This window comes from Nuphar pumila, chromosome 3 (genome assembly GCF_984573655.1).
Source record: "Nuphar pumila chromosome 3, dmNupPumi1.hap1.1, whole genome shotgun sequence".
Taxonomy (NCBI): domain Eukaryota; kingdom Viridiplantae; phylum Streptophyta; class Magnoliopsida; order Nymphaeales; family Nymphaeaceae; genus Nuphar; species Nuphar pumila.
The window spans coordinates 133,444,754-133,470,749 of NC_143251.1; the positions used below are offsets into that span (position 1 = coordinate 133,444,754).

Here is a 25,996-nt window from a genome sequence, read left to right on the forward strand (position 1 = left end):
TTAGTGGATAACTTGGCCAACGACTCAATGGGGTACTTTCTCTTATTCTGTCTAGTGGAGCTTAATGACAAGCTAGGCAGGAACTGTTGCTATTCTAAAGGAATTAAAATCCATTTAGTTGTTTATAGCTCTTGCAAGCAGAGTGCCAGGTTTTCTTTTTACCTTCCTTTGTTGGCATTGTTTGTATCCAATTTGTTGGTGGAAGTGTTTGAAGTTGCAGAAAGTGAAAGTGCCTGTAAATGCTAACTTGGGAAAATATGAAAATTGGAAGATGATTGCCTTCCAATTCCAGAATATATGAAACTTCAGCAAGTTTCTGTTGGAGTATATTGGTAGACTTAGCACCACTCCAGACACAGATAGACAATCATCCATGATTAATCAAGCTTGTAACAATGCAAGAATCATAGTGGTTACTGATCCTGAAATTGGAAACCATAAGTCATCAAGAAGATTAGCAGAAGAAAAAGTCTGATAGACATGTTTGCCAAAATTCTGATGTTCTAGATCAGATACAATCGACGCTGATAATATTTTTACATGTAACCTTTTTCATAGTCAAACTGCTGGACAGCCCCCATAGGATTCAAACACAAGACCCTTGGTTATGATAGTGCAACCTAACCATCAAGCCATCTCATTCGATCAGAACAGATGCAACTTAACAACAAAGAGTCTTCCAACCTACTTCCTGCAATTGCACCTTGTAAGCCCTTGTGGGAAAAAAGCCCCAGTCAAGAGGAAACTGTTCTGCAAGCAATACCTTCTGCAGCTTCCTCATGCAGCCAAGGACTACCTATCTATGGTTGAGATCAAGCCTAAAGCAGGGTAGAAAGAGTAACAAAACCTTTGTTGGTTGTGTTCCAGCTGGCTGACTCCCAAAGTTCTTAAACAGCTGAAATCAATGAATAATGTGCACATGTTCTAACTAATTCGACCAGAACAGATTCACCACCTCTTTTTTAGAAGTTGAAAAATTGTAACCATTCCCCATGCTACAAGGCTGCAATCTTTTCCACAGGGAGGTTTGGTGAGCCAATAATGAAAATATAATTGCTTATACGTACAATCAAGAGATTAAAAAACTAGAAAATGAAGGTGCCACTTGTCCAACATAAGTCAGGCAATTCGCTAGGTGGCATAGGTGCCATGTAGTTTCCAAACTGATGTAAGGTGCCATGTAGTTTCCAAACTGAATTACATCATCCATAATGGGTACAAGTTATTCAAAACTGATCTTCACCAGCATTAGACCAACAACTACCCCTTGTTGCCCCAAATAATTGTTCAAGAAAAGAAAAAAAAATCTCAGTCATTGAGATTATACCTTTAATTAAGGGGCAACATAATGTAGACATGACAAAAGCCATATATGCCACAAACAAAGAGTAACTCTAATTGTGAATGCCAAATGCCTCTATCAAATCTTGGAAATTGCAGACCAGCCAATCAGCTTTGGCAGTGACATGCTCACGCAGCTGAACTCCTCCATAACAGATAAGTCAGCCACACCTTCTCTACGGGCCTGAACAGATAAAAAGGTAAAGGTAAAGGTCGGTGAAGACTTTATCGACTATGCCCATGGAAATACAAGTATTTACCTCTAGGTCTGTTGCGCCATCACCAACCATGATCGTCACCGTGTACCCGTGCTTCTGCATCCCACATTTACAAAAGGATCATAATGCAATTAAAGTCCAACAAAATTTAACCTTGAAAGAGAAATAGACAGATACTACCTAATGTATTCTCAACAGCAACAGCTTTCCCCCCACTTCCAGACGTTGGCTCTTCTGTGTCAAATCCAATGAACTCACCAGAACTTCCAAATAGAAGCTGATTTGCATATATATTCTCATGTGGAATACCAAGAAGTGATGCCACAGGCTACAATGACAAGTTTTTATCAGTTAGTACTTAAGTGAGTTCTGCTTTTCTGCCAAATCTGTGGGTATTTACAATGGCTTCGGAAACTAATTAGAAGTATGTATCTACCAACTTGTTAAAACACAGGACATCTTTTTATTTTATTTTATTGTGATTGTTAGACACTGGTAGGAATTCAATATGAGACCTCCACCTCAGATAGTGTCTCTACTGGACTAGCTATCACAATGATGATCTACATCTGCAGAAAGAAGGGTTCCTTATACTTCCACATGGGATCAAGTAATGAAACAGCATCAAGCGCTGGCAAAAATTTAGATATATATCTTTAGACATAAAGAACAACATCGATAGCTTTCAAGTCTATATAGATAACAACAACAATAATAATAGCATTATTATTATAGTAGTAGTAGTGGCAGTAGCAGCAGCAGCAGCAGCAGTAGCAGTAGATGAGGAGGAGGAGGAGGAGGAGTAGCAGTAGGAGGAGGTAGCAGGAATGTAGTATGAATTGGGGCAATAGTAGTAGTAGCCACAGCAGCAGCAATGGTAGTAGCGGTACCCTCCAAAAAAAAGATAAAGAAAAATAATAACAGTTTAACAGCTCCAAATAAAGACTACAATAACAAATGAAAATGCAGTTTTGGAACCTTGACAGTAAGCCGTATTAAGAGGCATGGTACAAATGCAATGAACATGAAAAAATTTGAAGGAACTACATCTACCTAAATATTAGACTTGCTGTCTACCAGTCACAGCCACTTGGCATGATAAAATATAGGTTTCAGGGAAATAATGACGTTTTGTGCCTCTTTGATTATATGATATCCCTTTTGTTTCATATATAAAATAATAAAAAACTATTTCTCTTTTGCTATTAAGAGAATCACAAGATTGGATTACATGATCATCTTTTGACCAAATATATTGCATCTGAAACAAATTCTCACTCCCATGTGCCTTTTGTATGATGGCACGCTTAACAAAAATGTATTCAATGAATCGATGGCAAGAAATCAAAGATATTCTGTCAGCAATTTAGTATTATTAATACATCTAGAGCCACTTGTTTCTAAAATATTTATACTGATCCTTCAGGCAATTTCAAATGCTTGCAGTCTTTTCATTCAACCTCACTACTCGGCATTTAATGTGCATGATTTTGGCATGCAACTATAACTTGCCACTTGCAAGTTGTAGCTCCTCTTTTCCAGCTATGGAAGTTGATTCAACTACTCAATCTGAAGCTGGTTACAGCTTGACCATTCCAAGTTCTTGCTTCATCAACTATAATTAGGCTCACAAGCTCAAAACCCATCTTCTGTCTGATAAATGAACTGATACAATTTATCAACTTGCCATTACGTTCAATACATCTAGTATGATGATATAGAATTTCACCATAACATGGACTAAAAGAGGAATATGAACACCAACGGCCAGTGCAATACATGTTTCCAATAGGGTTGTCAATAGTTCATAGACACTGTTGACCTCAGTGGGTGCAGGTTCAGACAATGTCCACCCTGTAGGGACCTACTATATTAATGCCAAGAAGTATTTGCCCCTGGTGTGGTTTCAACTGTTTATGACTTGAGAATTAAAACTAAACTTAGCAGGCAAAATCCTTCTTTTCACCAAAGTCATGCAAATGAAGTTGGACTAGGTGTACCCCCAGATCTAGGCAAGAAATTCTTAAATCAGCTCCACATCATGTCTCTATTCTTACTGACCTAATACCGCAAGGCTACTGTATCCTGTCAGGCGTTCTAATCCAGGTGTTATCGAGTCAATACTAGGCATGCTCCATCAGACCCAACCCATTGAAACCTTGCATTTGGATCACGAGGACTAACTGTAGTAATGCAAAACAAGAAATCCTGAATAGGTTGCAGGCAACACACGCACACACACATGTACCCACACAAATGCTCATTATTCTAGAACAATCACTTAAAGGACTTGCAGGAACTTAAATGGTGCAATCATTACCATATTCAGCCTGACAAGTAATTGGTTGCCATCCATGCTTTGGCATTATGAAGCCAGAAAAGGAATTAACAGCTGAATGTCATATAGAAAAGCCTGAGTGCGAGCTTTTTTGCCTTTCTATTTGTTTCCTAATTCAATAGTAACATTTTATAGGTATCTTAAAGATTGGTCAAGCTTAATGCCTTCACTATTTTGAATATTTTACTAGTACACCTAAATCACTAGCTTCTTCATTTAACATGTTGAAACAAGAGAAGCAAAGCATTCAGATAGACTAATATTTTATTATATCTTACTTTTGTAAAACACAATTGATGAAACTTCATGCTATTTTCGACTTTATGTAGGGCATCCATGGAAGATCAAGCAGGACATGTGAAGCATTCATCCTTGTGTAATCTTTTTTATTATGTCTAACCAATTTCTATGCATCCAGCTGGGTTAATGTTTTCAAATATTGTAAGTCAAACTAAATGTAGAAAATTTTGGAGTTTTACCACTCTAATGGTTAAATTAACTCAAATAATTTCCCTTCATGTGCAGAAGTGACTTGTAAGTTAAAGCAAGAAAAAAAAGAACATAATGACTAATGACCAGAAAAAAAAATATATACATAATTCAAACACACACATGCAACATAAACATAATATAACAAACGAAACCTTCTCATCTTATAGTAATTGAAAGAAGTCAACTACCTCAAGTCTCAAGTTGAGCAGCATACATTGATCATTTGATGAAAACCTCCAGAAACAAGGTAGACATTGACATTTTTAGCCTTCAGCTTTTTCACTAAGTCGGCTATGCCTGGAGAGATCCTGGTTAAGAAAATATACAGCTCACCTCAGCAGAGAATTAATATGTTAATACATAAAGGAACTCGAATGAATGGGATTCTATCAAACATATGATCCATAAGAGTAGATCAGACAACATAAGAAAAGGATAAAAATATCATTTATATGAGAACATTAGACAAGTGAGCTATCATGATAATTTATAAGAACATGTAACATGGCCTTGCAACTGGGCAAATTAATCTATATCAAAGAAAAAAAAACTTTTTGTTTTGAAAGGCAAGCTGGGGTTAGGCAGACCCCTACCAGTTATACAACTATACCACTAGGTTTTGAACCTGCAACGTCCCAACACAAGGTGACTTGCACTAGCTGCTCCTACCAGACAATCTGAGGCCCCGTTGATAAAAAAAAATTACACGATGGAAAATCATGAGTTGAATGAGGTTGGTTCAGTAGGCTTTGATAAGGGACCAAATGGACAAACACTAGGTAATGATGCTAATAACATGATCATCCATTAACAATTTAAGTTACATTTGAAGACATTGTATGGGAAATGATGCTAATAATAAGCTTATTCTATTTTTATTCTCAGATTAACATAATGTCCTTGGTCATGAGTTGAATCAGGTTGGTTCTATAGGTAAAACAAATAGGCTGTGAAAAGGGACCAGATGGACAAACACTAGGTAAAGTTGGTAGCTTCATCTACCAACTTGATCATCCATTAACGATTTATGTTGCATTTGAACACATTATATGGGAAATGATGCTAATAATAAGCTTATCCCATTGTATTTTCAAATAATCATAATGTCCTTGGTCATCTTGCCGCTTTTGTCTAATTCAAGGAAAGTACGTTTTATTCCTTATATGGAACTAGCCATCAAAAGGAATTGTCCTCAATGATCATGCCCAAGTACATGGTACATCTGAGCAGAATAACATTGATAAAAACAAGTTTGAACATGTCATAAGTAGCATCTGTGCCTTAGGATTTTAACCTTCAGTTTTTCCCATGTCTTGGACAGAAGTATTTCTAGATGCATATTTGACCAACGAATGATTGTTTCAGCCATATTCATTGTGTCAACAGTTGATGGTGTAATTTCTTTGGTGATAAACTGATAATGTAGTCCTTGTTTTTTCCAAGAATATATGCATTGTTTGTCTTTCAAAGATAAATTGCTCTAAGTTCTCATATGCACTCTCAACACGTTCAATACATGTATCATCCAACAAGGATGCCATCATCATTATGACCGTCAAACATGATTGTGTTCTGTTTGTGACTGCTACTTAGTATTGGCAATGGTTCTGAAAAAGTCTTTAAAAGGAGAAAGTTTATATATTTGAGCCCTGCAGAAGTAAGAAACAATGGCATGTATGGAAACAAAATTCCAATTTGAGAGATTTGAAAAAGCACTGTCATGTGAAAGGCACTATACATTTGCATTTCTCAATGTATTTCTTTAGACGATGATTCCCCTTTTTTTTTTGCAGATGATAAAGATCTTTGCCTCACCAACATGACATCATTCTCATCATGATAATTTGATGTTAGGCCCTGAATTCTTTAGATAAATGAAAAAACAAAAGATATATGATGCATCCGCAGTTATCAGATGGACAAATTGCATCTTAGGTTTATTTTTTAGCATAGGTTCCAAAAGTTAGCACAGTAGTGTCTATGAGATGAGTATATATCATATGAAAATTGAAACTTGTCTTATTAGTTGAAAACGAATCAGCATTACCATCTAGTTCCAATGGAGGCGCCCATGGATGTTTTTCAAGTTGTCAAGATTGATTTTTGGTCTTCTTTTATCAAAGAAATGGTTTATGTCATTGGGTCGTTCTCTAAAGTGAATGTCACAAGGGGCTCAAGTGGGCTGGATCCAGATCGGATATCCAACATGACCAAAGCTATTCCAGGCAAATATGTCCATAAAATAATGTTCGCATTATAGACTCAAATTCAAAGAAAATAATGCCAGGTTTAGTTGGATCCAGGTCAGAATTGGAAGAGCCAATAGGTTCAGAACTGGGTCTGATCTGTCCCATTTAATTTATTTCACATGGAAATAACTTTACCTGTTTTCTGTGGATCCAACCGAAGGATCAGATCAGATCATATCTGAATCTGGAATTCCACCATATTTCTGAGTCGGATTCAGATCCAGAATCAGGCCTGTTCATTGAAAATCGAATCCAGTGTTGGGTCAACCCTGGTTTCCTTTTTGGATAGTCCAAGGGCAACCCCATCACCCACCGCACATTGTCTGGCCTCCAGTTGGTAAAACTTTTGAGGTTCTCCTGTTCACTGGGGAGTACACCCAGAACACGTTATTCCGAAGGTTTCACATTAAAAAAGACGGCTGAGAGAGCTGAACAAAAGAAGAGTGCAGACAAAAACGGAAAACAATGTGGATTCTGTTTTAATTTTACAAAACGGCATAAAAAAGAGGGACATATATATGAGATTTTTCAATGGAAAATAAGTTAAGATATAGGATTCAGATTCAAGAATCATTATGATCCCAACCCAAGAACTGATCCAATTGGATCCATACTTGAGTTTTCCTGAAGAGTATTTTACTTAAATATAAGTTTTTTTGAAGAGTATTTTACTTTAAGTTTTTGTGTTTTTAACGCTTCTCCCAAGAGAACGTGTTTTTTTGCCAATCTTTTGGGAAGAAAATAGAGTTTCAATTGTTGTTGTTTTTTCGATGTGTTTTAAACGGAGGTTTGCTAAGGGCACGTTCGAAAGCAAGAAAACTTCTCATAGGAAAAGTTTTGATATGATAATCTTTCTAAAATGAAAATTTTTCATTTGTTTGTGTGCATGAGAAAAATAAAAATGTAAATCACCCCTCCTTTCTCTTAGTCTTCCTCCTCCTTTCCTTCTCTTCCTCATCTTTCAACGGATGCTGATGGTGACCCCAACGATTAGAGATGGATGGTGAGATGGTGGGTGGTGGTGGATGGTGATAGTGAGAAGATAGATGGTGGTGAAATTGGAAGGGAGGTTCTCAAACAGAGAAAGATAGGAAGACGGTTCGGTTGAACCCTTCACTTCCACCAAGAGACTCCACTCTTCAATAGGAAAGTTTTCTATTAAAAAGTATACTTTTAAAAAAAATCTGTTCTGTTTGAACGAGGACGAATTGAACGGATTTTTATTTGGTTTAGCTTTTCCTCCATCTTTCTCACTTCCAAACGTGCCCTAACTATGGACCACACATCGTGCTTAGTTGAAAATATGAACAAATTCTATTGTCAGCATCAATGATTACGAGTGAAACGAAGGACAAAGGGAGGGAGATTTTTTGAGAAAACAAAGGAAAGGAGATTGAACAAAGAAATTTGCAGAAACACACATATATAAAAACACCAATCCTCTCACCTGGGCGGCCTCTTGCTGAGGAAATCGTTCAACTGCGCCAAGGAAGGCTTGAACAGATTAGGCCCGCGGTCAGAGCTTCCTGAAGCCCAACGGTTCCACTCATTGCCCTGCCCCCAGAAAAATAGTAAACAAACTCATTTAAAAAAAAAGAAATTCAAAACTTCCCAACCCCATTCCGTCACCAAACTCACCTCTTTGTCCACTCGGCAACGGCTTCTCCGGCGCCACAGAACTCTGCCAACTCGTCGATCACACCGTGCTGTCGATGTCGAAGCACACGGCGTCCGCTCTCCGCCAAATCATCAACACCTCTGCGGCGAACCAAAAGTAAGAAGAAGATGATGATGATCATGAACAAGACCGAAGAATCAATACACAACGACTCAAAAGCAGAAGCGGAAAGAAGAATAAGACCTTTGGAAGGAAGAGTGTTATCAAAGTGACGAGGAGAGAGTCGATCCTGCTGGAGAGAAATAGCGTTGACGGCGAGAGGGGCACGATCCCTGGGGCTTCTGGGGACGAGATTTCGCGTGCAAGAAAGAGAGATTGTGGATTGCGGCGTCGAATCGAGGAAGAGGGAAGGAGCGGAGGAGGAGAGGAGAGAGGGAGCATTGGATCCGCAAATCCGCCATGCAAGGGGGTCGGGAAGAAGCAGAGAGAGAGACAGAGAGAGGCGGGACGTGCCCGCTACAATTTATAGACGACGACGGTCTCAGAGAGGGCTTCGGAGTGGGCTGGCACGTCTAAGCGAACCCGGATGCGGCCTCCGGCCTCCGTGCTTCGGCAAAACATGGAAAACTTTGAGTGGGCCCCACGATCACCCTGCCCTGCCTTATGTGGCTCGCTTTTGAAAGTAACGAAAACATTCCTGTGCCAACAGGGTTTGATCCGGCAGCTTCGGATCAGCACCCTCACAACCACCCAACTGGCCACGCAGATGACCTCGTGTGGTTTGTTACGATTTCGTTGTAATATTGTCAAAACCCGATACTATATCGAAAAATCATGATATTTTTAAAATATTATATATTTTGATAACATTTTATATATATAGGAACTTTTATGGTGGTACACACTTGATTTACATAAATCTACCCTCCAAAAGCAAACGGTTGGATCATGCTTAGCATATTCTATTTATTATTTTCATATATTAAAGTTTATTCAAATATAATGTTTTATACCATTTTTAAACTACCCTTGTTTTCTTGAATTATGAGTTGTTGATTTTCAGTCTCAAGAAATCTTATGAAGTATTAAACATGATAAAACCTTTTAATATAGTAAATAAATAGTGCTAAACACATTTGTTTAGTTTTATTTACTATTTGATGGCTAGATTTATGTAAATAAGAGTGTGTGTGTGTATATATATATATGCTCAGCATTTTGCCAAAATTTTGACGAGAAAAGACAATTTGTAGCATGCCATGTGCACTAAGATCCAAGGTTATCAAATGCTGAAAACTCAGATCCTTTCTGAAATGAAGGCATGAGGATCATGATTTTTATTTCAATTGAAATACAGGTATCGCTGGCGCCGAGCGGGGAGAGGGGTGACAAGGAGATGTATATCTTTAATCTTCAGCTTTCAAGTTTAAGCCATCAGATTTTATATCTGAACAATTGAAATGCTGCACCTTTTTTTTAAAGGCAATAATGTTGTTCAGGAGACACAGAGAGGATAAGATCATGTATTCCGGCTAAGATTCATGAATATGAGCCATTGTTTGGATCTCAAATCCAAGGATCCCATTGCTTTCTTTGTATAAAATGGAGATTTGGCAGTGGCCTGGCCAAAATCAATCCTTGCATTTGAGATCTGAAACACTCAAACCCGCTACCAAATCAGGTTAGCTGTTGATGCTTTCAGCCCTGTTCAGATGAAAAGAGGCAAAACCAGATTTCTCATAAACCTGGTTTTGCCTCAAAACAAGGCTTTTGCAAAAACTTGGGTTTGCAAGTGTTAAAAAAAAAACTGAATTTTCAGGTTTTTTGTTTGAAAAAAAAATTCATTCACTTTTCGGCCACCCACTGACTCGAAATAGCTGGAATGGCACTGCCCAAGCCGAATAGTGCCATCTCGATCATTTATCGGCTGATGGGTTGCTAGAAAATGGCTAAAAATGGGTTTTTATTAAAAGAATAATAATAATTTAGTTTGGCCAACAACTATATCACACAGAGACTCCATTTTGACGGTTGTTCTGTATTCCTTTACATACAAGTCATACTAGAAACTTCATATAAATTGACACATCCCCGTGCCCACAGCCGTATCCATGTAACATAGCCAACAGGTAGCAAGAAAATGGCAGCATCCAAGGGTTCTTTTTTTAAGAAAAACAAGCACTTGCTTGCCATTTCTTGGCGGGTGAGTGATGGAAAGATGGCCAGCCAACAACAAGATTTAAACAAAAAAAACAAAGGCCTCTCTTAATGAGCTGACATCAACTGGTGCATGTCTCTTTTGGAACGTGTTGTGAAGTGAAATGATGGTGGTGCGGGTTGAGAATACCCTCTCTTAATAAGTCCTTTTAATAAAGCAAGGGGGATGTGTTTTGCAATATTTGGGTTGAGAACCCTAGGTGGCTGACTTCTCACCGACTCATTTTCATAATTATGCTAAGGGGATCGCATAAAGGAAACTTGCCGAGGTCATAAGAATATTTCAGACCACACACTGCATAGCCCTGTCCTTAGTGCAAAGAGCGGACGAGAACGGTGAGGATAAGAGTGTGGAAGTGCACCCTGATGGCTCTTTTGTTGGGAGAGTTTAATGTAGTGTTCCAAAAACCCAAGGGGTTACCTCCCCCACGGTCCCAAGATCACCATATTACTTTGGCTGCCAATGCCAACCTAGTGAACTTGGGCCATATTGTGTCTCATAAGGCATGGAAACAAATTCGGACAAGATCTTACACGTGAGAGAGTGGCCTCAACCCAAAACGCCCAAGGCATTGAGGGGTATCTTAAGGTTGAACGGATACTATAGGTGCTTTGTTCAGGGATATGTTACTATTGCAACTCCGCTCACGACTCTCCTAAGAAAAGACTCTTTTCAATGGTCCGCCAAGGCTCAAGAAGCCTTTGAAAGGCTAAAAGGTGGCCATGACTAATGCACAAGTTTTGACCTTAACCAATTTTTTCAAAATCTTTGTTATCGAGACAGATCCAGGTGACAACGGCATAGAGGCAGTTTTAATGCAAAAGAAACACCTCATACCCTACAAGAGTAAAGTCATTTTCAAAAGAGCCCATGCATTAAGGACTTATGATTGAGAAATGTCGGGCGTCCTTGAGTGCTTGAAAAACATTTTATGGTTAGGACAGACCACCATTCCCTTAAATATATGTTGGAACAAAGAGTGATGACAGCAAGCTAACAGAGGCGAGTGTTAAAGCTTCAAGCTTACAACTTTGACAAACACCGATATTTATATCTAATCTTTTGTACATGACAGAACGCAAATAGGACTATATTTCCTTTCCCTTCTTAATATGAGAATTTCAGTTTTTCAATTGGTTGTCTTTATATTTTAATTTATTTCTTATGTTTCTTTGTTTTGTTATATTTTGCTTTGGACTAATTGTCACCTTACATTGTTACATTTTTTAATGTGAGTAAAGGTGATCATTTGAGACCGTAAACAAATTACAATTTGCATTGCACGATTTTGCTAAGTACATGAGACCAACTAAAAAGGATGAATGTTCAGTTGTGGTTTGAGTAAGTTGCATGGAGAATGGAGTTGCGTTAGAGCTCAATGCCTCGTTTGACTTGTTGAAATTGGCCCAAGTCAACTACAGAAGTCCAGAGCTAGTGTTTTCAAACTTTGAATTATGCAATAGATTAATAATTATGTAACATTCCTTAATAATAGAATCAAAATTCTCAGTAGATCCTCTTCATTGAGAATTCTTTGCATCAAGAATTCTAAAATCTCATGAAAACTCAATTTATCGAAACGCACCCTAAGATTAACTAATCGCTTTGTAGCTCTTTTTTTGCAATTCTTTAATAACATGTAAGCAACTTAATGGGGCTTCACCATGGTCAGATTATGCCATAGACATTGTAGGCAGCAAAATACGCAGCTGGATTCGTAGAGTTTCATTTATGGCGAGGATTAATGGCACAAACAAAACAACCCAGGATGAATCACTGTCAAAACCCCCCAGAAGCCTGATCCTGCTAGAATAAAATGAGCATCTTGGAGAACATGCAAAACATTGAAAACCATGACCAAACCCTTGAACGCCAATCTTTCTAGTAAAAGCTGAGATGTTGGATTTCATGACGTTAGTCATGTTCAACATAAAGTGCAGGAAAAAAATAATAGCCAACATAGTTCAGCAACTTTTTCACCGTTCTTCAAAGATACAGGCTAATGTTTGGTGCGTGAAAACAGGATGACCCAAAACAATTAAAATTTCCAGGGTGACTTTAAACCCCTCGCTCCCCCGCTCTCGGAATTTGATTTAAATAGAGCATTGAATCTATGAGTATGCAACAACTTTTGTTCTGCTGTTGGTACGCAACTTAATTGCAGGGCATGCAGTCATACAAACATTAAATGCATCAAAAGATAGTTAGCACATGCACCCTCACACTCAAAAAAATGGGAGAATCACATAAGCATTAACAAGGAAGGGATGGAACTTTAATGCGCTAGAAAGATTTTCAAATGCGCTCTCGGTGCAGGTGAATGAGAATTTCCATCTAGTAGCAAGGTACTACCAGTTTGAAAAAACTTTTCCCCAAATTTTCCTCCAGAAGTGGGCAGAATCAGCCCTCTACCAGAAAAGCAAAAGCTAAGTCAAGAAATAGGCCCTCACGGCTCTACGCTACCACATGTTACGACACTTTATTCCCTAGTATCCACTTTCGTCAAAAACTAGCCTGCTCTTGCACACTTGGCAGCGTGTCGGCATGTACCACCACTCGATGGAAAATCATGTCCAGCCATGTAGGTGATAATTATGAATCAGTATAAACAGGGCTAGCAAATGAGGATCACGAGTCGCTCATGACTCCAGTAGATGGATGATTTCATCATCCTAGAAGCACATTTTCTCCATGAAGGCAAATCTCCATTGAGAAAAAACAGAAATTTGGCAGAATAAAATAACATTAGGTTACAACAACAAACCTTGCTGCCTGCCTAATCAATGATTAGTTGTAGATGTACAAGAAATAGCAAAAACCAAACAAGACGTGGATAGATGCCAGCAATGCACGTGCATAATTGCATATATGCATGTTTTATAATACAAGATCGTTTCCTTAGAAAGTGCTAAAATTTACGAGTTTGTCGACACATAATCACCCAAGAAGGCATTTTCTAGAAAGTTAAAAAAATTAAGACTACAGTAGCACAACAAATTTAGTCTTATTTCTTAGAGCATAATTTAAAATTGATTTCACCATTCTAGAAGCATATTTTCTCCATGAAGCCAAATCTCCATTGAGAAAAGACAGAGAAATTTGGCAGAACTGCATTACATTAGGTTACAACAACAAACCTTGCTGCCTTATCAATGATTAGTCATAGATGTACAAGAAATAGCAAAAACCAAACAAGACGTGGAGGAAGCGCACCTGCAACAAGCTCGTAGTGTCGGTCTTTGCTGAAGGAAAACAGTATCTACCTAAGATGATCTTTTCTGCCATCTTTGAATCCAAGGCCCTGAACCCTGAGTTGAAATTATGCCAGAGCTGCTTACATGCTGAGACAGAAGAGGTGTTTCCTGTTCACAGTGAAAAGGGAAAAACTAGTAAATTTAACCAGAATGTCATAAGCCAATGGAATGCTATTTCAAGAATAAGCAAGTAATTTGACCAATGGTCATACATTCTACCAGAAATCAAGCTCACCAGCATCTGCATCAGCTGATGAGGCTGTTGATCTTGAACCCATGCATAGGGCTGTGGCTGTGGTTACGACATCCGATAATATGGTTCCTTTAGATCCAGCTTGCCATATGATGTCTGGATTATCCCTCCTTGTTCCGCGCCAGCACCCCACATTTTTGCTTTTATGAATAATGGATAAAAGATTAGAATATGCAACTTAATGGTAACAAAAACTTTTGGAGCAACAGGACCACAAGAAGGCATACTTGTCATGGTAAGGTGCATGGTATAGCTCTGTGCATTGTGTGCAACCAAATGAAGCTGCCCGGTAATCTCTTGTCCAGCCATGACATATAGTGGCTGGGAAAGCACACAACGCAATTGATACCAATGGGTTGTTGGTGCACCAGGAGCTGTTGTCAGCCACCGCTGAACCGAACTACGGGATGAACAATGAAAATATAAGACAGCTGAACCCACAAAGACACAACAGAAATATAAATGACAATCACACGTAAAATTTGTTACAAGCAGTTACAAGCATGCATGCACACATGTGTCTATGTGTGCATGCATGCACACATGTGTCTATGTGTGCACGCATGCGTAAAGTTCAGATGAAAACAGTGGATAATATCATGGGAATGGACAAAGCCAACCTCAAAATGACAGAAAAGAGCGTGGAGAAAATCAAGGAAGAAAATGATGAAAACACAAGTCCAAGAGTTAACCAACTGCTTGGCCCCAAGATTTATAATTAAACTTGGTATCTTAGAGATGGGACACGTTGTTGGGTCCACCACAACAAGGGACCCTGAAATGTCTGCTTAGTTTCCAGTGACTTGATAAAAAAAAGAAGTGCATAAAAATAGGACACCTATCTGTTCATGTCTCCCCCACCTAAGCCACGATTCAGATTAGGAGTCAAACCAGAGTTACCGGAAGCGCCATAGGACTTGGGGAAGCACGCTTCCCGTGCTGGGACACACCAAAAAAATTGGGAAGCTCGTTTCCCCTCCTGTTTTTCTTTTTTTTTGTTTTTCCCATCTTGTTTTTCTTTTTTTCCCTTTTTTTGCTTTCTCCTCCCTTTCACCTCGCTTTGTATGTCGCTTCCGGTTAGCTTCTTAAGGCGCTTCTCCTCTCACTTCCGAGACAACTTTTTTTTCGCTTCTAAGTCATAACATGCTTCCCGCTTCATAAAATTTTGGAAGTGCCTCGCTTCCCGCTTCCCCAACTGGCAACTCTGAGTCAAACATAAGTTCACTACAACTGAATCCAAGTCCTATATAAACGAAACCTAAATCCAGCTGATTAGTATAATATATTCAGATACTAAATCTGAATTAAATCCATATCCACTAGGCACTAAATGGTTGATGCATTTATTGCAGTTGTTGACTTTGAGTTGATACATTGATGCTGATGAAATTTGAAAATCAATGTATCTAACAACATTTGACACTGGTTTCTTTCCAAAGCTACATCTATTACGTCTTAAGTTATATGACACACGGCTCTAACATTTTGAAAATGATTTCTCGAACTATAATCATCCGATCAGGTCAGTGTCTAAAACTGGATCCAACTCAACAATCTGACCCTGTTAGGTAATCAGATGTCAAATGTGTTACCAAAACTGACTAAATCAATTCCAGCCGGTCAGATTTCTGGCACAAACCCGCACCATTGACACCTTATGTGAGAGTATTCATGTACAAATCTATACACTATGACAATATGATGCAACCAACTATGGTGGGTTCGCAAACACACTTACACCTTGGATTCTAATGCGGAAGTAGTTTGAGTTTTGAAATAAGGGGAAGAATTTTAAAATAAACTTCACATTAGATGTGACGAGTGAATCTGAACACATGCCCATGGCCTATCCACTATATATAATATTAACTAACACGCTGTGCAACAAAAGAACACTCCAATATTCTGCTCTCCAACTTTCAACGAACTACAATATCACAAATAAAGTTGGCACTTCAATAAATGCATTGAACAAACACTTGCAGCCACCAAACACGCATAAACAACAAATATGACAATCAGTTTGTATTTGCAAAAGAGATAGAAGAAAGCTACAAGGATAGCATCACCAATCAGTGGCAACAAATCAGATCCGTCAGATCTGATTCAGATGGACCGGGTATGTGCAAACCCTAGGGACAAAAACACTCAAATGAACGAGATTTTGTGGGTCACAACTGGACAAAAAGATTGGTCGAGGTCCTAGGCGCACAGCACACAAAACAAACAAGATTCAAAGGCAGTGCCTACTAGGGAAAACACAACCAGCATTTTCTTTGCTATATCAATTTTCAGAGATGAAAAATAAGGCACACATGATGACTCAGTCAAACTGAACAAGATTAAATTCTTTCGTGATGATTAAAATGTTAGCACAATCACGAGAATATATCTATATATGAACAACATACAGTTGAGAAGGATTTTAAGACTTCAATCATCAACTCATTCAATCCATGAAAGACGATTTTCTTAAGAACAATACTGCAATAGAAAATAAAATGTAACACAACAGCGATTAGAATTTTGATATCAATCACACTTGAATATCTGAAATTGGAAATAGCACCGTTTCTGCAAACAGAATTTTTCAAACATAAAACACGCAGCAATGACTTTATTTAAAATCAAGGACAATAATTCGCAAAAATTCAGAACAATAGAAATCAAATATGACAGTTTCAAGTATTCCAAATGGGTAAGAACAATGGCAGTGGCGGGTCAGTTCAACCACCACCACGCCTCAGCAAGGTTCTCAAGCAATAGCACGCATGGGTTCGAATAACAAACAGTTGAACACTGCACTGAACATTGAACAGGTTCTGCAACAACCTGGTTTACTCCCGAACAGCAATGACGCACCACTGTGGTCACACCGGCAGCAACTCCTCGCCGGAACAAACTCAAGCTTGTCTACCAAGCTTTCACACCAAAGGAGGGACTGAATGGGGTGATGCCCAATCAGCTCCACAAGTTCTCAACTCCATCAAAGCTTCACAAGAGTCACGTTGTGCAAGCTCTCAAATAACCGCAACTCACAAGTCCACGATGTTCAAACGAGTTTCACAATGTTCACAAGTTCCTTAAGTGTTTTCAACAATCACAAGCTTCTTCCAGCTCACATTTTCTTCAATGGAGAAGACAACCAAATTTTCGAAAATTCCATAATAGAAGAAAAAAGTCACTCTACATGAATTTTGGAGTCGCTTTAAAGGGAAACAATAATGGTTATGGGCTATTATTGGGGTTTTGGGAGGTCTTCCAAGAGGCCAATAAGATAACAAGATTTGAACCATCTTTGTCTCATTACACCTCTTGGCTGACCGATAAAAAACCATCAAACTAGACAAGAGGGCAAAAAGGCTCTAAACTTTGTGTAGAGGGACTTTTTGCCTCTGTTTTGAAATTTTTGAAAATCTGGTTGTGTCTTCTCCATTGAAGAGAATGTGAGCTGGAAGAATCTTGTAAAGCTTGAGATTGTTGAAAACACTTGAGGAACTTATGAACCTTGTGAAACTAGTGTGAACATTGTGGACTTGTGAGTCGCGGTTATTGGAGAGCTTGCACAACGTGACTCTTATGAAACTTTAGTGGAATTGAGAACATGTGGAGCATATTGGGCGTGGCCTCATTCAATCCCTCCTTTGGCAAGAAAGCTTGGCGGACAAGCTTGAGTTCGTTCTAGCGACGAGTAGTTGTCGGTGTGACCACAGTAGTGCATCATTGTTGTTTGGGAGTGAACCAGGTTGTTTCAGAACCTATTCAACGACCAATGTGGTGTTCAACTGTTTGTCATTCAGAGCTGTCGTGGTATTGTTCGAGAACGTTGTTGAGTTGTGGTGGTTGAACTGACAGGGAACTGTCGCTGCCATTGTTCTTACCCATTTAGAATACTTAAAACTGTTATATTTGATTTTTGTTGTCCTGAATCTTTGCGAACTATTGACTTTGATTTTAAATATCATCATTGTTGCATGTATTATGTTTGCAAAATCCTATTTGAAGAAATCGTGAATGTTATTTCCAATTTTAAAGCTTCATGTGTGATTGATATCAAAATTCTAATCGTTGTCATGTTACATTTTATTTTTTGTTGCAATCTTGTTCTTAAGAAAATAGTATTTTGTGGATTGAATGAGTTGGTTATTGAAGTCTGAAAATCATTGTCAATTGTTTATATTTCACACACACACACACACACACACACACACACACATATATATATATATATATATATATATATATATATATATATATTCTCCTGATTGTGTTAAGATTTTAATCATCACAAAAGAATTTAATCTTGTTCAATTTGACTGAGTCATCGTGTGTGCCTTATTTTCCATCTCTGAAAATCGATAGAGAAAAGAAAACACTGGTAGTGTTTTCCCTAGTAGTCGCTACATTTGAATCTTGTTTGTTTTGTGCACCCAGGACCATCGACCAATCTATTGGTCCAGCTGTGACCCACAGAATCTCGTTCATTTGAGTGTTTTTGTCCCTAGGGTTTGTGCATACCTAGTCCAGTTGAATCAGATCTGTCAGATCTGATTTGATGCCACTGATTGGTGACGCTATCCGCGTTTCTTTCTTCTATTTGTTATGCAAATACAAATTGATTGTCATATTAGTTGTTTATGCATGTTTAGTGGCTCCAAGTGTTTGTTCAACGTATTTATTTAAAGTATTATTGAAGTGCCAACTTTATTTGTGATATTATAGTTTGGTACAAGTTGGAGAGCGGAATAGTGGAGTGTTTTGTTGTGGCAAGGTGCATTAGTTTATATATATATATATATATATATATATATATATATATATATAGCTGATAGGCCAAATGCATGTGATTAGATTCGCTTTTCACATCAAATCTGAAATTTATTTTAAAATTTTGCCCCTTGTTTTAAAACTCAAACCGCTTCTGCATTAGAATCCAAGGTGTAGATGTGTTTGAGAACCAACCACCATGGTCGGTTGCATGACCACCATGGTCGGTTGCATGAATCATTTTTGGTATTAAGGCAGGTTAGGTTTACCTATCTTAGAGTGATCCTAGGTGGAGGTCGTGGTCGTGGTGACTACGCTTTCGAGAATGAAGCGAGAGATCTTAGTTCTAAAAATAAGAACTTGCAGCGTCAAGTAGAATATTTGACTAGAAGGCTTAACAACTTCACCAAAGAAAGGGAGTGTCGAACTGAGCGAGGTGCTCATGGTTCACACGGCTCACATGACGCAAGTCAGTATGACTCCGATAGTAAGTTTGATACCTATGCTCGTACGCATTTGAGTAAAACACATGATCCTTCTAGGAGGTCCAACTTGGAGGCGGGGATCAAGTTCAAAATTCTTGAGTTTAAGGGATCTAGCACACCAGAGGAATTCCTCAATTGGTTAGGCGATATTGAGGAAGTCCCTGAAGACAAGAAGGTAGGTCTCGTTACCCGCAGGTCGAAGGATAGAGTTGTCGCTTGGTGGAGGCAACTCAAGCAGACTCGTGTTCATCAGGTTTGATCTCATATTGTTCATTGGGAGCACATGAAACAAAAGCTTCGAGTTGAGTTCTTGCCCCTTAATTACCATAGAGAGATGTACCAGAGGTACCAAAACCTCAAGTAAGGTACGAAGTCGGTGGACAAGTACACCGAAGAATTTCATGACATCGTTGCTAGAAAACGATATTCGTGAGAGCGAGGAACAGCTAGTGTCGAAATATATAGGTAGTCTGAGCTATCAATTAAAGGATATGCTCATTTTTTTAGACCGTTGGACATTGTCTTAGGCTCATCAGAAAACTAGGCAGTGGGAAAAGTCTACCCAAAGGAAGGCTTTGGCTAGGGTGAGTCAGCCCGTGAAGACTGCCAGTCGTGCACCCATTGCATCGGCTAGTAAGTCTGTATCACCCTATATCCATCCTAATGCGAGTGGTCAACCTAGGAACCCGAGTCAGAATACATCTAGCTCATCCCAAGCTAGGCCATCAGGACTCAATGCCCCAATCAAGTGTTACACACATAGGAAACAGGGTCACAAATCGATTGAATATAGGGGTAAGGCCTTGTTGATGGAAGGCACGTACGAGGAAGAAGAATCTAGATTTGACTCAGGCTCAGAACCCCAATATGAAATGGAGGTCGAGGATGTTGAGGAAGAGGAGGTAGAAGACTTGTTGCTACCTGATAGAGGTGATGCTCTCATTACTAAGAGGATATGTCTAGCCCCCTAGGCAAGGCCCGAGTGATGGGTGGCTTAGGAATCACATTTTCGAGTCCACGTGCACCGTATATAGCAAAGTGAGTAGGTTTATCATCGATTCAGGATGTGAGAATGTCATATCCGTAAAAGTTGTGTCCAAGTTGAAGTTGAACATGAGAGCACACCCTAGGTCATACCAGATGTCATGGCTTCAAAAGAGTGTGGATGTTCGTGTAATGAAATGGTGGCCTTCCACACAAGCATTTGAATCCACCACAAGAATGTCTAAAAAGACACTTGAAGTAAAACCCATAAAAGGGTATAAAAGGAAAACAGAACGATGAAATAAAAATATCTTTATTAATAACAAGAATGCTTAAGAAGCATTTTGGATGATTTACATGGAAGGGGGTCACTCCTATTTATACAAAGAAGAACAAGTGGGGAGAGCTCATTTGGAGCTCTCCCAAGAAAGAGACGTCGGCTCTTATTATAGTTGTTGGACTTGAGTCCAACACCTATATCTAAGTCAAGTTCCAACTGGAACTTGACTGAAAAAGGGTATCTAGTTCCTACTGAACTAGATACAAAAAATATAAATAAAAGAAAAAATAAAAAAACAAATATATATATATATATATATATTAATAAATATAATATTGTTATTATTTTATATATTTATGTTACATTTTAACACTCCCCCTCAAACTTACGGTACAATGAGCGAAAGTTTGTCTAAGAAAAAGTGAAATCTAGGAGCAGCAAGGGCCTTGGTAAAGAAATCTGCTAATTGATATTCTGATGTAACATATGGCAGATCAATGGTTCCATGTAGTATTCTTCTCTGACGTAGTGACAGTCCATTTCAATATGTTTGGTGTGTTCATGAAATGTTCAGTTGCTAGCAATATAGATCGCACTCTTGTTGTCACAACACATACGCGAAGCTTGTGTTGCTTCAACTCTCATGTCGGTGAGCAGACGACTGAGCCAAACTACTTCCATGGTTGTGGTTGTCATGGCTCAGTATTCAACTTCTTTAGATGAGAGAGAGACATTTTGTTGTTTTTTGCATCTCCACGAAATTAATGATTCACCTAGAAAAACACAAAAACAAGTATTGAGTGTCTGTTATTAGGATCACATCTTCAATCAGCATCAGTATATGCAATTAGATCTAATGAGGTAGAAGACAAGAAAAGTTCTCATGAAGGAGAAGACTTAATATATCTAACAATATGCAGAACGGCTCCCATGTAGACTGTGGTAGGAGCATGTTGAAACTGACTGGCTGTGTATACAGCATGTGATATGTTTGATCTAGTAATAGAAAGATAGGAAAGTGCTCTGATAAGCCGTCTGTAAGGAGTAGGATTTTCGAGAGGTTCTCCATCATCAATTTTCATCTTAACATTGACAACTTCTAGAGTGTCCACTTTCTTATCATCTGTAATTTCAGACCTGAAAACAATATCAAAAGCAAACTTAGATTGAGACATTAAATACCCTCGAGAGGAATAAGCAACTTCAATTCCTAAGAAATATCTTAATAAACCTAACTCAGTCATTTTAAAAATGAGTTTTAAGAAGTTTTTTGATATTTTTAACTCCCTGTTTATCGCCTCCGATGATGATCATGTCATCCACATAGAGAAAAAGTATTATAATCCCTGCATCAGAACTCTTAATAAACAAAGCAGTGTCAATCAAACAGGATTGAAAACCAATATTAGGCATAACCTGACTAAACATGTCATATCAAGCTTTTGGTGCTTGTTTAAAACCGTAAAGAGCCTTCTCTAAACGAAAAACTTTACCATTGGGAATACTAATACCAGATGGGAGCTTCCATGTATACTTCTTCAACTAATTTACCATTTAAAAAAGCATTTTTGACATCCATCTAAAATATGGGTCATTTTCTAATAGAAACTAAGGCAATTAATGTCCTAACAATGGTCATACGAGCAACTGGGCAAAGGTTTCTTCGTAATCAATGACGTATTCTTGTGCATAGCCTTTGGCCACAAATCAGGCTTTATATCTTTCAAGTGTTCCATCACTCTTGGTTTTAACTTTGTAAACCCATCGACACCCTATAGGTTTCTTACCTAGAGGAAGATCTTGAATAGTCCAAGTAGAAGCCTTTTCAAGTGCATCTAACTCAAATCTCATGGCTTCTATCCATTCTACATGATTCTTGGCTTGAGAGTACGATGATGGTTACTCGTATGAGTGTATTAATGCAATAATTGCCCTATAGGTGGGTGAGAAAGATTCGTATGACACAAACTTTCTACAAGGTCTTGAGACTCGGGACGACCTTCTGGTTAGTACTTCAGAATATTTTTGGAGTGCACATGGAAGATTTGACTCACTTTGTCTTGAATATTATAATCTAACATCCCTATGGATTTGCTCTTCATTGTCATTATTGTGTTCAACATCAATAGTACTTTGACACTGTCAAAGTCATATTCAAGATTAGGTTTTGATGTTAGATCTATCAGAAAAGACTATTCAGTGACTTCCTTAGGTTTTTCAAAATCAAAGAAACTTTCATTTTATAGAAAAGTGACATTTCTTGATACATATAATTTGTCATTTTGAAAGTCAAAACACCTATAGCCTTTTTTATTATCAGCATATCCTAAAAAGGTACAGGGAATCGCACGGAGAGAGAGTTTATCATTTTTTGCCAGTGAAAACAAAGCACTTGCATCCAAATACTCTCAATCTAGAGTAGTCTTGGGAAATATTCACAAGTTTTTCAATAGAAGTTATAGTTTTCAAAGAGGAAGATGGCATTCGATTAATTAGATAGGTAGCTGTTAGGACAGCTTCTGCCCCAAAAACCTTTGGAACTTGATTTGCTATTAATAATGTCCTAGTTATTTCCATAATGTGTCGATGTTTACGTTCAGCTAGTCCATTTTGTTGTGGTGTATATGGACACAACCTTTGATGTGTAATGTCATTTAAATTGAAATATTCCTTGAATTCTTTGGACATAAATTCTCCCCCTGAATCCGTGCAAAAAATGAAAATATCATTTTGAAACTTGTTTTTAACCATGTTATAAAATGTTTGAAAGTATGAAAAGACTTAAGATTTATGTTTAAGAAAAAAAATCCAAGTATGTCTAGAAAAATCGTCGACAAAAATGATATAGTACGCAAATCCTCCTTTTGAAATAATTGGTGTAGGACCCCAAACATCCGAATGTACAAGTTCAAGTGGTCTAGAAGAAATAAAGGTTCTATCATGAAATGGTAACTTTTTCATTTTGCCAAAAATGCAATATTTACAAATGAAATTCTCAGAATTACAAAAAAAATTCTAGACTTGGAAAATATTGGAGCTTAGCTATACGAGGATGACAAAGTCTTTTGTGTCATAAATCCAACTCAATTTTCTGAATATTATAACAAAAAATATTCTTACACAATTCCAAAAAATCCATGTAATAGAGTTCTCATTCTCTATGGCCTTTCCCATTCAGCTTGCTTGACTGGCGATCCTGTATCCAACAACCATGAGAAGAAAATGAGACATTACATCCATAATCAGATAATTGAGAAACAGATAAAAGATTTAAATTTAGTTTAGGAATAAATCTGTCTTCTGGAATAAAAAGTTTCTTAGTTTTACAGACTCTTTTAAAAAAATTTATTCCTTTTATTTCAAGAGAGGTTCCATCAGCTGTAAAAACTTTTAATGCACTTGATTTATTTTTAAAATATTCGAATAGACTACTGTCATTTGGGGTCATATGAAAAGAAACACCAGAGTCAAGAAGCCAAGGAAAGTTACCTGGATCGGAGAAGGATGAAACCGCTGCTCCAGTTGAGGTTTCTGATGAGGAGGAAGCTCCTTTGATACGAGGTTGGAAAATCTTCATTAATTGAGCCATAGAAACCGGTGCATCTTGATCTTTGAGTTTCGATCCAGCAATCGCAGCTTTCTTTTCTCTGAGCTATTTTAGTTTAGGACATTGAGGCTTATAGTGGGGTTCATGACAATGGTGGCAAATGACTTTTTTCTGTCATAATCACCATTTTGTCAGTTGAGACGAGGAGGCCTGTAAGAGCGTACATGATTACCCGGTCTAGACACAACTAGAACGGAATCATCTTCGGTTTTTGAAGTATTCTTTCTAATTCTGTTTTCCTCCATAGTTAGTTCATCTACAATATCAATAATAGAAGAAATTTTTTCTCGATGAAGAAGAGCTGATTTAGTCGACTTGAATTCCGGTCTCAAACCGTTTATAAATTGATAAAAATGCTTCATATCAAGTTGTTTTTGACGGACCTCAATGTCTTCAGGACAATGTCATTTCAGCTCTAAAAGAGTCAATTCTTCCCAAAGTTCGGACAACTCATTATAATATTCTCGAATGGTTTTATCTTTTTGAGTCATTGTCCGAACTTTGTCTTGTAAATTGCACACATGTGCAATATCTTTAAGAGAATACATATTTTTGATGTATTCCCAAGTCTTATCGACATACTCGAACTTAGCAAGACTAGAGCATTTCTTAATGTCTACGCTATTAATTAGCCTAGACATAATTTGTGCATGCCCTATCCTCCACTCTTTTCATTTCTTTTCATAAATTTCTAAAACCTTGCTCTTCTCCCCTTCTGTTAGAGGAACTTCTTTATCACAATCTTTTTTAGTGAGAGATAGTTTAGGTTTCGAATCGGAACCATCCACTATACCCCATAACCCTTTTCCCCAAATGTGGTGCTTCATAATCGAAGCCCACATTACATAATTTGTATCATTTAGCTTCATGGGTATGATGATGATTTTATCATTATCATCCATCTTTTACAAAAGTTAAATAATAGAAGGAGAGAAGAAGAGATAAGAGGCAAAGAGAGTGGTGAATAATACAAACTTTTGTAGCAAGTGTTACTTCAATAGCCTCTTTCTTCAAACAAACCTTCTTGAGTCAAGAACAAGGTGATGAAACACCTTTTGCAAGTGAGGCATGGAAAACGAGGCGGAAGCTTTTTACGATCTGAGATCTCCACGGCTCTGATACCATGTAATGAAATGGTGGCCTTCCACACAAGCACTTGAATCCACCACAAGAATGTCTAAAAAGATCGTTCAAGTAAAACCCATAAAAGTGTATAAAAGGAAAACACAATGAAATGAAAATATCTTTATTAATAACAAGAATGCTTAAGAAGCATTTTGGATGATTTACATGGAAGGGGTTCACCCCTATTTATACAAAGAAGAACAAGTGGGGAGAGCTCTCCCAAGAAAGAGATGTTGGACTCTAGTCCAACAGCTCTTATTATAGTTGTTGGACTAGAGTCCAACAGCTATATCTCAGTCAAGTTCCAACTGGAACTTGATTGAAAAAGAGTATCTAGTTCCTATTGAACTAGATACAGAAAATATAAATAAAAGAAAAAGTAAAAAATAAAAAAACAAATATATATAATAATAAATATAATGGTATTATTATTTTATATATTTATATGTCACATTTTAACAGTTCGAGTCGATCGTCAGTGTCTAGTTAAGTTTTCCATTGGGAACTCATACATCGACCATGTCTGGTGTGATGTCCTTTGCATGGATGCGAGTCATTTAATTCTAGGCAAACCTTGGCAATTTGATAGGTCGGTGATGTATAACAATATGACAAATACCTATTCATTCACATATGAGGAAAGAAGATCAATTTGTTACCTTCTAGGAATTTGCCACAATTATCATCTTCTTCATCATCCAGCATCTCCATCTTCATCTACCACCCCCAAACCTAACCTTAATCCATCTAAGTCGGTAGACCCTAAA

The 25,996-nt window shown here is 37.9% G+C and overlaps 1 protein-coding gene and 1 pseudogene across 7 annotated transcripts in view; both read right to left on the reverse strand.

The window, feature by feature from the left end:
• Window positions 1-834: 834 nt before the first annotated feature.
• LOC149843916 (phosphoserine phosphatase, chloroplastic-like) lies at window positions 835-10,167 on the reverse strand (annotated as a pseudogene). Its single transcript, XR_016430990.1, has 8 exons — window positions 10,106-10,167; window positions 8,500-8,597; window positions 8,277-8,396; window positions 8,086-8,192; window positions 4,578-4,697; window positions 1,740-1,887; window positions 1,602-1,655; window positions 835-1,525 (listed from the first exon to the last, which is right to left on the reverse strand). The product of XR_016430990.1 is annotated as a phosphoserine phosphatase, chloroplastic-like (transcript).
• Window positions 10,168-13,312: 3,145 nt separating this feature from the next.
• Window positions 13,313-25,996, reverse strand: part of LOC149843917 (putative histone-arginine methyltransferase CARM1) — a 65,739-nt gene continuing 53,055 nt past the window's right edge. Inside the window, exons 13-15 of one of the 6 annotated variants that reach the window (XR_016430938.1) lie at window positions 14,209-14,381; window positions 13,964-14,121; window positions 13,698-13,836 (exon numbers count right to left, since the gene is read on the reverse strand). Coding sequence is in view for 3 of the 6 variants with exons in the window: in XM_090000161.1 (XP_089856287.1) it covers window positions 13,631-13,836; window positions 13,964-14,121 (364 nt within the window). In the remaining 3 variants the exon portion in view is untranslated. Of the gene's footprint in view, window positions 13,837-13,940; window positions 14,122-14,208; window positions 14,382-25,996 lie in introns of all 6 variants that reach the window. The other 5 variants (XR_016430940.1, XR_016430939.1, XM_090000161.1 and 2 more) reach the window with 5 other exon arrangements.